Here is an 11,890-nt window from a genome sequence, read left to right on the forward strand (position 1 = left end):
TTGCCCAAAGGACGTGCGGAAGCTCGTCCACCCAGCCGGATCTGTGTTCCAAGAGTCTTTTCTTTATGCCTTCGACGATGCTTTATTTGCTCTTTCCACCTCACCATTACCTTGCGGGTGTGCCACTGAGGTAAAGGTGTGGGTGATTTGAAGTTCTTTCAGCCACTGCTGTAGCTTTTTGTCAGCAAAGTTGGTGCCGTTATCGCTCACCAAATTCTGTGGAAGTCCAAAACGACAAATAATAAATTCCCAAATAAATTTTTTGATATGTTTCGCGGTTGTTTGGGCTAAGGGTTTTGCTTCTATCAACTTGGTGAAGTAGTCGATGGCTACCACTAGGAACTGAACATTTCCTGCTGCTGTAGGAAATGGGCCTGTCACATCGATGGCCCACTTCTGAAATGGCCATGAAGAGGTGACTGGGACAAGTTCATTCTTCGGGCGGTGCGTGTTGGGTGCGTAGAGCTGGCAAGACCTGCATTTTCTGATGTATGCCAGCGCATCCGTATGCATCCCCGGCCAAAAGTATCCCGCGTTGTTTAGCTTAGCTACAACAGCGCGTGGACCTGCGTGTACTCCACAGATGCCTTCGTGTACTTCCCTTAGGAGGTAGTCAGCATCTTGGTTGTCCACGCATCTTAAGAGTGGGCCAAGAAAGTTACGTCTGTAAAGGATGTCATCGATGAGTTGATAATTCAGTGCTTTACAGCGTAGTTTTCTTGCCTGTGTTTTTGACTCTGGTAGTGTACCTGCCGCAAGGTATTTTATTATTGGTGTCATCCACGTTTCTGTGCCGGTTTGGATGACACAAATTTCCTTGTGCGGGACCGAAGGTGCCTCAAGGAGTTCAATGCGGATGTCCTTTCCCAAGTGGGTGAAGGCTAATGATGCAAGCTTGCTTAACGCATCCGCATATTTGTTTTCACTACGCTTGACTTGTATGACTTTGCAGTCGTTGAAATCGCGCATAAGGGTTTTCGCTTGTGCGAGGTACAGGGCCATTGTGTCGTTCACGGCCGTGTACGTCCCGTTGATTTGATTGGCTACTAACATGGAATCCACGTGGGCTTCCAAGTATTTCACTCCCATCTTACGCGCAATTCTCAGCCCAGCCAAGAATGCTTCATACTCGGCTTCGTTATTCGTACTTGGAAAATCCAGTCGAATAGCGTAAGTGTATTCTTGGCCTGCTGGGTTGGTTAGTTTCAGCCCTGCGCCTGAACCCTCGTTACTGGCTGCTCCATCAGTGTAGAGTCGCCAGACATCATTGATGTCTTGTGCTGGAGAGGGTTGAGCCTCTTCCTGGCACTCTTTTTCCCGTGATGCAGGCACTTCTGCAATAAAGTCGGCCAAAATCTGGCCTTTTATGGCTGGTCTTGGCTTATACTTTATCGCGTACTCCCCCAACTCAATTGCCCATTTGGCTAGGCGTCCCGATAACTCGGGTTTGCCTAGAACGTTTGCAAGTTTGAAGTTGGAGAGGACGGTGATTGGGTGACCTTGGAAATATCGTCTTAACCTGCGTGAAGCGTGTATAAGTGCTAAGACTAATTTTTCGAGGGTAGAGTACCGGGTTTCTACGTCTGTTAGGATACGGCTGACATAATAGATTGGCATCTGGATGCCTTTTCGCTCTACTAGTAGGACTGCCCCGGTTGCTCTATCTGTTGCGGAAAGGTATAGGATTAACCCCTCCCCCGCTTCAGGTGCCGTGAGCGTTGGGAGTTCGATCAAGCGTGACCGAATCTCCTGAAAAGCTGCTTCCGCTTCTGGTGTCCAGCGGAAGTGCGTTTTCTTTAAACAGTTTCTCAACGTTGACACGAAAGGAAACGACTTATCCGCGTGGTTTGCCAAAAAGCGATTGAGTGCGACTAGTCGTCCATTCAGTGTCTGAGCCTGTTTGATGGTAGTAGGTGAATCCATTTTGATAATGGCTTCGACCTTTTCAGGGTTCGCTCTGAAGCCATCTTTAGTGACGATGACCCCTAAGAACTTCCCTTCTTCCATTCCAAAGGCACACTTGCTCGGGTTGAGCTTCATGTTTATCTTCCTGAGCGTGTTGAAAGTTTCTTCGATGTCTTTCAACATCGCTTCTGCGTCGGGGCTTTTGATGACCAAGTCATCCATGTAGACTTCCAAGTTCCTCCCAATTTGGGCATGAAACTGGTTGTCCATCAGGCGTTGGTATGTGGACCCGGCATTCTTAAGTCCGAATGGCATCATTTGGTAACAAAATGTGCCATCGGGCGTCCGAAAAGCGGTTTTGTCCTGATCATCAACGGCCATGTGGATTTGATGGTACCCCTTATACGCGTCCAGGAAGCATTTAAGGCGAAACGGTGCTAACGAATCCACCTTAAGATCAATTTCGGGTAACGGATAACAATCTTTGGGGCATGCTTTGTTCAAGTCTTTGAAATCTATGCACATGCTGTTAGAATACCGTATGCCCGAGACACATAATTAGGTTAATGTGGCAAGCCGTGTTTGATCCAAGTCGGGTCATACCCAATAACGAGTTAGACACACACCAATTATGTATTTGTTGAGATATAATCTATAAAACAAATACAGAACACGACACATTCAGAAATCGGGTTTCTGAATAATTACTTGAAAGTGTTAAATAAATTAATTGATTAATTTATTTATTCAAATAATTATTATTGGAATGATTATTTAGACATGTGTTCTTTTATAAAATGGTTTATAAAAGATGGGGTGTTTATATATTTTATAAAGTATAAAATATATCATTTAAACATGAGTCACACACACACTCCATACACTTGGTCAAAGTTGGTAAAGTTTTGTTGGAGATTGAGTAAAGTTTACTTGACCAAAATGAACCTAACCATAGATTTGATTGAGATATGATCTCATATATATAAGAATGGTTCAACACACTTTCAAAGATATACCACTCTCTTTCCTTCTTGTTTTTGGTTCGGCCGAAGTCAAGAAACAAAAGAGGTTCGAGTCTTGGTTTCTCGTGTTCAAGCTTCCTAACATAGCTCGGTGTGTGTTGGAGGCTCGGGGTATCTTCCGTTTGAGGATTTTCCCTTTGAAAGTCTAGCATCAACATCATCATCTTCTTCAACCATCAACTACATCTCTTAAGGAGTTAAGAATGTAAGTTTTACAAGCTTTGATAGTTTAGTTTTTCCGTATTATTTGATCCTTAGTCTCGGGTTTCTAATCTTAAGATTAATGGTAATCTTGAAACAAGAATAAAGGGTTATTCATAGATTAACACACATATGAACTTGTAATATATATATGGATATATGTACATAAAGTTTATAGATAATCACGCTTCCGCCTTTTAATGACTAGTTAAATGATTAACTAAGTCTAAAATATCCATAGAAACCCAACACATGCGCCATTGTTTGTTATTCTTCGGTACCATAACGGGATTTGCAACCCATGTTTGATATCTACTAACGCGTACGATGCCTGCGTCAAGGAGTTCCTTGACTTGGGTTCTACACGCGTTAGTTTGTTCTGGCCCCATTACTCTGCGCTTTTGTACGATTGGCGTAACAGCCGGATCACATTGGAGCTTATGCTCTGCCTTACTTCGGGGTACACCAGTCATGTCAGCTGGTGTCCACGCGAAGATGTCAGCATTTTTCTGTAATAAGCTCTTGAGTAAGGTGCGTGTGGGATCAACAACTGTTGGGCCAATGGAAACGGCCTGGTTAGGGTATTTGCCGTTGAAGGCCCATCTTTCTGGTTCGGTGATGGTTGGTTTAGCCATCTTTGGTTTGGGTTTAGATGAGACAGATGCGATGCATACCTGGGGAATGCCGATGATCATCGCTACACCCTCAGATGTTGGCCATCCCATCATGCCGTGGACTGAGGATACCACGGCGTTGAATCTTGCCATCCCGTCTCTTCCGAAGAGAATGTCGTATGTGTGGTGTGGCTTCCTCATTACGACAAAATCCACGTCTTCTGTGCGTGAGTGATTCCCGTCCGTAAGAGTGACGGGGAAAGATAGGATACCCAGGGGGGTGTTTGTGCTGCCATCGAACCCTTCCATCGAGGCGCAGACCGTTTCCAGGCGCTCCTTGTCTTCGTCATCTAGCTTGTCGAAGAACTGCCTGTACATCACCGTTGACGAGGCGCCGTTGTCAGCAAGAGTGCGAGAAGTGATGTAGTGCCCCAGCTGGCTTTTGATGACGATAGGGCCCTCTTTGCTGGGTCCTCCTGGCACTCGCGGGAAGCGCACCTCAGCTTCCTTCCACGCACATGGTTCTGTCGTTCGCCTTTTTCTTCCTCTGATCTTACCATGAACCATGTTGATGCTGATGTCAACGGGCTTTCGTCCGTTGCCTCGGTACCGGTTATCGTTCCTTCCTCCCTTCTTGATTGATGCCACCAGGTGTGCAAGTCTTCCATCCTTGACGAATGCTTCAACAATATCCTTCAAGGATGTACACTCTTCCGTACTATGACCTTTTGTCCCGTGGAAGTCACAGGATTTGCTCTGATCCGCATTGGGTCGCTGCTGGATCATTGGAGCTTTTGGCCATGGTAGCTTTTCAGTGGCAAATATCTCCGTGACGCTTTTGGTGAGTGGCGTCCACCGGTGTTTTTGGCTTGAAGGGTGTGTGTTATTTCTTCCGCCAACAAGAGGGTGAGAGCTGGATGAGGTGTCAAAGTTTACCCTTGACTGCCAAATACCTAGCTTCCTCTTTCTGTTCTGCCGGGCGATCCGAACATTGTTTTCTCTAGTCCTCTGCATGTAGAGGTGTGTACTCTGGGGAAGATCCCTTCCCAGTTGCTTCTCCGTCTCGGCAAAGCGCTTGGCCGCCGTCATGATGGCATCCCATGTGGATAGCATGCCGTCCTTACCCGTCAATGTGCGGATAAGCTCTAGGTATTCGGCGCCCTGGATGAAAGCGGCGCGAACAAGATCTTCACTTATGTTGCCGAGACTTAGCTTTTTGGAGTTGAAGCGAGTGATGAAGTCTAGTAAAGATTCATCCTCCTCTCTAACGCAGTTGAGGATCGTCCACTGTTCTTCAGTATATTTCCTTTGCTGGCTGAAGTGCTGGCTGAACTTGTTCTGAAAGTCCGCCCAATCATAAATGTGGTGGACCGGTAAACGATCGAACCATGCCCTGGCCGCTCCAACCAGAGTCATCTGGAACATATAACACCACGTGGGTTCCGTCCAGTTACTGACGGTTGCCCCCGCAATGAATCTGTTCAAGTGGTCGTCTGGGTCGGATAGACCATCATAAGTGCCGATGTTGGACATTTGTTTGGCACTTCTCGGGGCGATTGCTTCCGCAATGTCCCTTGCGAACTTAGACTTTCCTGCATTTGCAGCAGTTGGTCTAAAGGTTTTGGAGAAGTCACGCGGGTTTCTCTCCGCATTTGTTGGTTTAAAGGCTTCCCCAAAATTCCTTGTCGGTTGGAAGTCCGTTTCCTTACGCTTCCCTTTTGCCTTATGGCGAGTGTTTGCGTCGGTATCGGATTCTTCCCGCTCATCGTCTGAGTACTCGCACTCACTGTTCATATTGAGATGTTGGCGAGTACTGCCGAATTCGTCAGCCTGTTGAACTGAACGCAAGCGTTCATCCAACTCGGCTTGGAACTCTTTCTGACGTGCTTCGGCCCACGCCTTAACTTGATCTAGTGTATGGCGAGGGACCCTCGTTCGTTTCTCCAACTGGGCATCAGTGAACCCCAGTGGAATATTTACTGCACTTGCCCCGGCTTGGGTAACTGGGGTAGTGTTCGTAAGATTTGTATAACCGCCGGTGTTCCCCCCAGTTGCTGGGGTTGTGGTTACCGGGGTTTCTTGGTCGCTTACTGGCCTTGGGAGCGGAGTAACGTTAACCATTTCTTCAGAAATTTTGAAAAAACTAAGAATTAGTTCTAGCTTTTATGCACGGATGGCGCCAATGAAGAAACACTAAGTGACCCGGGGCAGATTACGGATAATCTGGGGGTTAAGTAATGTTTCCCACGAGGATGAGGTCCAGCAGAGAAGGTTGTTCTTCAGGTGACCTGCAAAACAGACACCGTAAGCTCGTCACTGAGAAGGGGGGGGGGGGGTTCCTCCTTGTGACCACCCTCCGGCATGAGAATCAGACTAGATTGCTCTGAATATAAGTGTATATTGAGAGATTGCTAGATAAGATAAGATAACGAGATATCAGATGATGTCCTTACCATTCCAAGGTGTTGGAGTATTTATAGCCGAAGGTAGGTTTCCTAGAAGGTACAGCCGGCTGAATAGTATTCCTGTTCTACCAACAGTGGACTACGCACAGGCCATGCTGGTTGGTGGATAGACTACGGCCGACAGTAACAAGGTCGGCTGTATACTGTTCCTTTACTGTCGGCTATGCACTGTTCCACCAACTGTAGGCTGCGCACGTCCCATAGTAAGGGTTGGTGAGTAGGCAGCGGCTAATAGTGACAAACAGTACTAGAGGGTGCTCCTCCTCGTACTGTTGTCGGTGAGCTGTCACCCTGTGATTGGTTTATGGGCTGTTCTGGTCAGATCGTCTGTTCTGCCCATACCTTAGTAGGTATAGTACAAAAGATCTTCCAGAAGCATATGGACTGGCTCATTTAGGCGGGATTATTCCCGCCTTGCTCATTCCTTCATGTGACTACTGAAGTAGCTAGTGCCTTGTGCGTGTAGCCTTGCTGTCAGTGCGGGTAGCCTTCCCTGATGGCTTGTATCCGCAACTGCGAGAACAAGCGGGGTACTTCACCATTGGGAGGCTTTCCCTGCGGGTACAGCTGGCGTACTGCGCGTAAGGTTTTCTCTGAGCATGGTGGGTCCTGCGGGAGCAGTTGATCATTGCGCAGACGTCCCTGTTCAAGGTGAGTCTTGCGGGTCCAACTGGGCTCTGCTGGGACCTACCTCTTCATTCACTGATTCTCATCATCCTGTAAGTAACATAAACATACTGTAACAGTGTTTGGCTCTCAGGTATGGATGGTCACATGTGTTTGGCTCTAATAATAGCCAGTAATATACAAGATCAAAATTGAAGATGGTGGAACCAGTTCTGGTATGTTTTGCTCTTTCTATTTGTCAAATTCATCTACTTTATTGAAGTGACCGGCCAGTTGGCTCGGATACAAATTAAGGGGAGAGAACAGTTTAAAATGATTTATCTTTTCTCTTAGTTTTAAAAGCCATCGCTTCTTGCGTCTAGGCCCAATGTTCATGCGAGGCTCAATAAACGCGCTTCTAGTTCCTAAGCGAGCGCTTCGGCATTGTCTATACCAAGAGCATGACAACATAAAAGCAGAGCAAAATAAACGCAAGGGTTGCTATTGAAACTTAGATCTACGAGAAGTCAAAGACATTATATTAATACATTTTGTTATTCAAGTTTTGGAATCACATTCGAATCTTGACTATTTTAGAACTTTTGGCACTAATTAGATGATATTAAATGTTATATAATATTTTTGTTTTTATTCAAGAATAGTATTAATTTTCATATGCGTACATATTTTAAATGTTTTATTTAAGTGCGCCTATATTTCCTCAGGCCCTCGCTCTTTTAGCGCCTAGGCCCTAGGCGAGGCCTATGCGCCTTGAGTGTGCCTAACACATTTGATAACTATAGTTTTACTCTTTCAATTGCTAATACAAATGTGATTTCTAACATGAGTTGCTATTTGGGACGCAAAAGCATAACATGATTCTTTTGATGAAAGGTAAATTCTTAATCCCAAACTTATTATGATATGCTCTTCTTTTGTCAAATATATATATATATATATATATATATATATATATATATATCTTTTTTTTCTTTAAAATAGCTGTTAGTTGGTAAGGATACAAACTAAGGGAAGCAAAAAGATTGAGGTAATTAGTTTTTTAGTCATTAAAATGAATTTCATTTTACTCTTATAATTGGGAATACTAACATTTTTTTTCTTAGGAAGCGGATGCCTAACAAAGTTCATTTGGTAAAATTAAACTCTTTTAATTCCAAACTTAGCTATTTTTTTTTTCCGAACTGGTAAACTTTTATAAACAACAAAACGCTACAAAACCGCAACCTCCACAAAACGGGAAGAAGCCCCACCAAAACAAAAGAGACACTACATAAAAACAAATTTACATAACTTCGACCAATCTATATGTCTATCTTTCGATCTATTATTGTACCAAAGAAAACCATATGATTTTATATCTCCAATTGTGTCTTCAACCTTCACTTGTTTACCTTCAAAAATCTTTTCATTTCTTGCTTTCCAAATACTCCAACAAGAAATAATTACAATCCCGTGAAAAGCCTCCTTCTCGGTTTTACCCATTTTAGTATTCTTGTGGAGATCTAACATATCTCGAACCAAAAAACCAAAAATAGGAGGGACTTTACACCAATGACTAACATGTTCCCACACCACCGCCGCCACCAAACAGCCCGTGGTAATGTGATCTGCCGACTCTAAACCTGACTCACATAACAAACACCTAATATTCTCCACCGGAATATTTCTTCTTTCGAGTGCTAGCTTTGTCGGAATTCTATTCATCTCCGCCCTCCAAGCGTGGATATTACACTTAGCTGGAACCCATTTCCTCTATTTCATGATATAATTGTTGCTTAGATCTTTATTTTTTCTTAACAACGTTTTCACCGATCTCACCAAAAAGTCCCCTTCCTTGTTTCCCATCCACCGCCAGGAATCCGAACCCCTTACCAATTTGCTGCACTTATTAACTGAAAGCATTTCTCCCAATCCTTTATTTCTTGCTCCGAGCTAGAATGTCTAGACCACTCCCAAGTCTAGTTAACAGACCATTCTTGCCTCCAATACTGGTCACTCACCTGCAAACCTTGTTTTTTTCCCGCTTAAACAAGTTGGGTAAAACATCCTTTAAACTCATATTCCCAACCCAAATTTCATACCAAAAACTAAGCTTACTCTCATCTCCCAGATTGTCTTTTATCAACTCTCCAAAATTACTACCATCAAATTTCATTTTATTCACTGCTTTCGCTATGTTCATCCAAACTCCCGTGCTTGCCTCCAATACCGGTCACTCACCTTGCAAACCTTGTTTTTTTCCCGGTTAAACAAGTCGGGTAAAACATCCTATAAACTTATATTCTCAACCCAAATTCATACCAAAAACTAAGCTTACTCCCATCCCCAAGATAGCCTTTTTTCAACTCTCCAAAATTACTACCATCAAATTTCATTTTATTCACTGCTTTCGCTATGTTTATCCAAACTCTCGTGTTTCCACTTTTAAATGGCATTGTTCCCCATCCGGAGCAGTGGGCATTAATAGCCAAAACAGTTTTTTCCAAACGCTTTCTCCTTCCGTCTTGAACCTCAAACACCATTTTGCCCCCATCTTCTTTTGGAAGAGCTACTCTCTCCCAAGCCACCCAATTAATCTTCCTAGCATTGTTAGAGCCACCTCACAAAAATATCTTCATAATTCTTTCTAAATTCTCCACCACGTTGCCCGGCGCCTTAAATACAGAAAAATAATAAAACGTTAAGTTTTCAAGCACCGATTTAATCATGACAACTCTACCTCCTATGGACAAGGAGTGAGCTTTCCACATGGCCAATCTTTTCTCAAAAACTTCAATAATCCCGTTCCAATTTTTGATTATGTTCATATTTGCTCCTACCATTATTACAAGGTGTAAGAAAGACATTTTACCAATCTTGCACCCTATAACCCCTGCCATCTCTCTAACCTCTTCCCCAGCCACATTACAATCAAACAAAACAAATTTCTTCAAATTTATTTTTAAGCCGGAACATAAATGAAAGCACCTTAGAATTCTCATTTTCCAAATTTACCTTTGACCATTCCCCAACGACCATCTCGTCATTTGCGTACAGCAAATGAGAAATGACCGGGCCTCCGTTCGGTGTCCTAAAACCCTTGATAATCCCGTCCTCCACAGCTTTTGTAAACATGCTTGAGAGCACTTCCATCGCTATCAAGCATAAAAAAGGAGATATAGGATCTCCTTGTCTCAAGCCTTTATAACACTGAAACTTGAAAGTCGGAGATCCATTTACAAGGGCCGAGGACCTCGCCGAATTAAGAATACCCGAAATCCATCTACACCACCTTTAGGAAAACCCATTTGCTCCATAATTGAGATCAAAAACTTCCAGTTGACATTGTCGTAGGCCTTTTCAAAATCAATCTTTAAGAAAAAAGCTTTATATTTCGATTTATTAGCCCAACTTATAAGTTCGTTAACAATAAGAGGCCTGTCTATAATCGCCTTCCCTTTTAGAAAAGCTGACTGAGATTCAGAAATAACCGAGCCCAACACCTTTTTTAAGCGGTTCGCTAAAACCTTTGAAATCACTTTGCTAATTACCCCCACCAAGTTGGTTGAACGGTACTCATTAAGGCTCGCTGGGTCTACACATTTAGGAATAAGTGTAATTGTAAGTCCCCCGCCCACGGGGCGTCGCCGATCGATACGAGATCCGCACGATGTCTAGGAGTGCGGAATCCTCCTAGACTCGTTTATTGGTGTAGAAGACGCAGAACACGATTACACACATACAAACACACGAACGGGATAAACACATCTGCAGATCTTTTCATATAATAACCAAACACGTTACATACCGAACATAAACAGAAACACGGCCGACCCGAGGTGAGCTCTACCTCGGGCCGTCCCACACGGCTCTCCCTCTCGGTTTCTCTCTAGACAAATAAACTGATCACTCAAAACTCTAACTTTTCTGGATACTCAAACCTAACCAAGACACACACACACACACACACACACACACACACACACACACATATATATATATATATATATATATATATAAACAACTTCACGGGCTTGGGCCTGTAGGCGAAGTTGTTACAACTTCGCCTAAGGCGAAGTTGTTACAACTTCGCCTAAGGCGAAGTTGTTCTAACTTCGCCTATGGCAGAAGTTGTTACAACTTCGCCTATGACGAAGTTGTTCTAACTTCGCCTATGGCGAAGTTGTCCTAACTTCGTACTTCGTTTCCGCTGATCAGAATTGCATAGCGACGGTCACATAATTCACCAACAGACTCTCCTTTGACCGTTGCTCTCAATTCTAACAAACATAAAAGATCATCTGTTACAAAACATGCACCAACAGACTCCCTCTTAACTGATGATCTTCTGTTTGCCCTTCAACTAGCCGTGTCTGAAACTGTCTTGTAGCTTCACAAATCTACCAATCACCCAGCGTCTTCCATATCAGATCTCCCCTTCAGTGTAAGCTTCTCCGACTATATAGATTGAGGTCTTTGAAATGCATGCATCCCCGTGCCTAATTGATCATCTCAACCAATCACGTGAGTCCTTCTGACTTCACAACACGTGAAGTTCTTCTAACTTCACCAACACGTGAAGTTGGGCTCCCTCCACAACTTCACCAACACGTCGGCATACGATAAGGTTTAATCTTCAACTACTCAACATCAAGTGATCAATTTCATCACAAAACCACCTTGACGGAATCTAACACACATGACCATTAATTTATCCGAAGCATCTTCAATCACCAGGGATAACGATCAAGAACATAAACACTTTAATTCCCGATTAAATCCAACTTGTTCCAGAATTTTCACTTTAATAAATAAGCATCACGTTTCAGGATCCAATTCTCGAACGCCTTGAAAATAACATAAATAATATGCTCTGACCGCAATCCAGTAATGACGAAAACCTTCAGTTCAATTTGACTTTCTTCAGTTGGTCAACCTCGAACAACAACTTTTCATTGCCCACAAACACCCAAATATGTGTCAATATCCAGTTTCAATCAATATCCCATTCACAACCTCAACTCCATATCCAGAGTTGACACGTATTTGTTCACACGTAAGACCAAGAGATAACAAG

The 11,890-nt window shown here is 43.6% G+C and overlaps 1 protein-coding gene across 1 annotated transcript; it reads right to left on the reverse strand.

The window, feature by feature from the left end:
* Positions 1-9,110: 9,110 nt before the first annotated feature.
* LOC143623336 (uncharacterized) lies at positions 9,111-9,966 on the reverse strand. Its single transcript, XM_077094270.1, has 3 exons — positions 9,829-9,966; positions 9,514-9,761; positions 9,111-9,414 (listed from the first exon to the last, which is right to left on the reverse strand). The coding sequence occupies exons 1-3, from the start codon at positions 9,964-9,966 to the stop codon at positions 9,111-9,113; spliced, it is 690 nt and encodes a 229-aa protein (XP_076950385.1).
* Between the last annotated feature and the right edge of the window lie 1,924 nt (positions 9,967-11,890).

This window comes from Bidens hawaiensis, unplaced genomic scaffold (genome assembly GCF_021521415.1).
Source record: "Bidens hawaiensis isolate Kalapana, Puna unplaced genomic scaffold, B.hawaiensis_p1.1 tig00003378_1, whole genome shotgun sequence".
In the NCBI taxonomy this organism is placed as follows: Eukaryota; Viridiplantae; Streptophyta; class Magnoliopsida; order Asterales; family Asteraceae; genus Bidens; species Bidens hawaiensis.

What these genes read in the sequence shown, in the direction of transcription:
- LOC143623336 (XM_077094270.1), bottom strand. Translation starts at nt 9,966, where the DNA reads ATGGAAGTGCTCTCAAGCATGTTTACAAAAGCTGTGGAGGACGGGATT. An exon ending in TCGTTGGGGAATGGTCAAAG is followed by an intron (nt 9,762 to 9,828) that starts GTAAATTTGGAA and finishes ATAAATTTGAAG; the next exon opens with AAATTTGTTTTGTTTGATTG. An exon ending in TCGGTGCTTGAAAACTTAAC is followed by an intron (nt 9,415 to 9,513) that starts GTTTTATTATTT and finishes TAACAATGCTAG; the next exon opens with GAAGATTAATTGGGTGGCTT.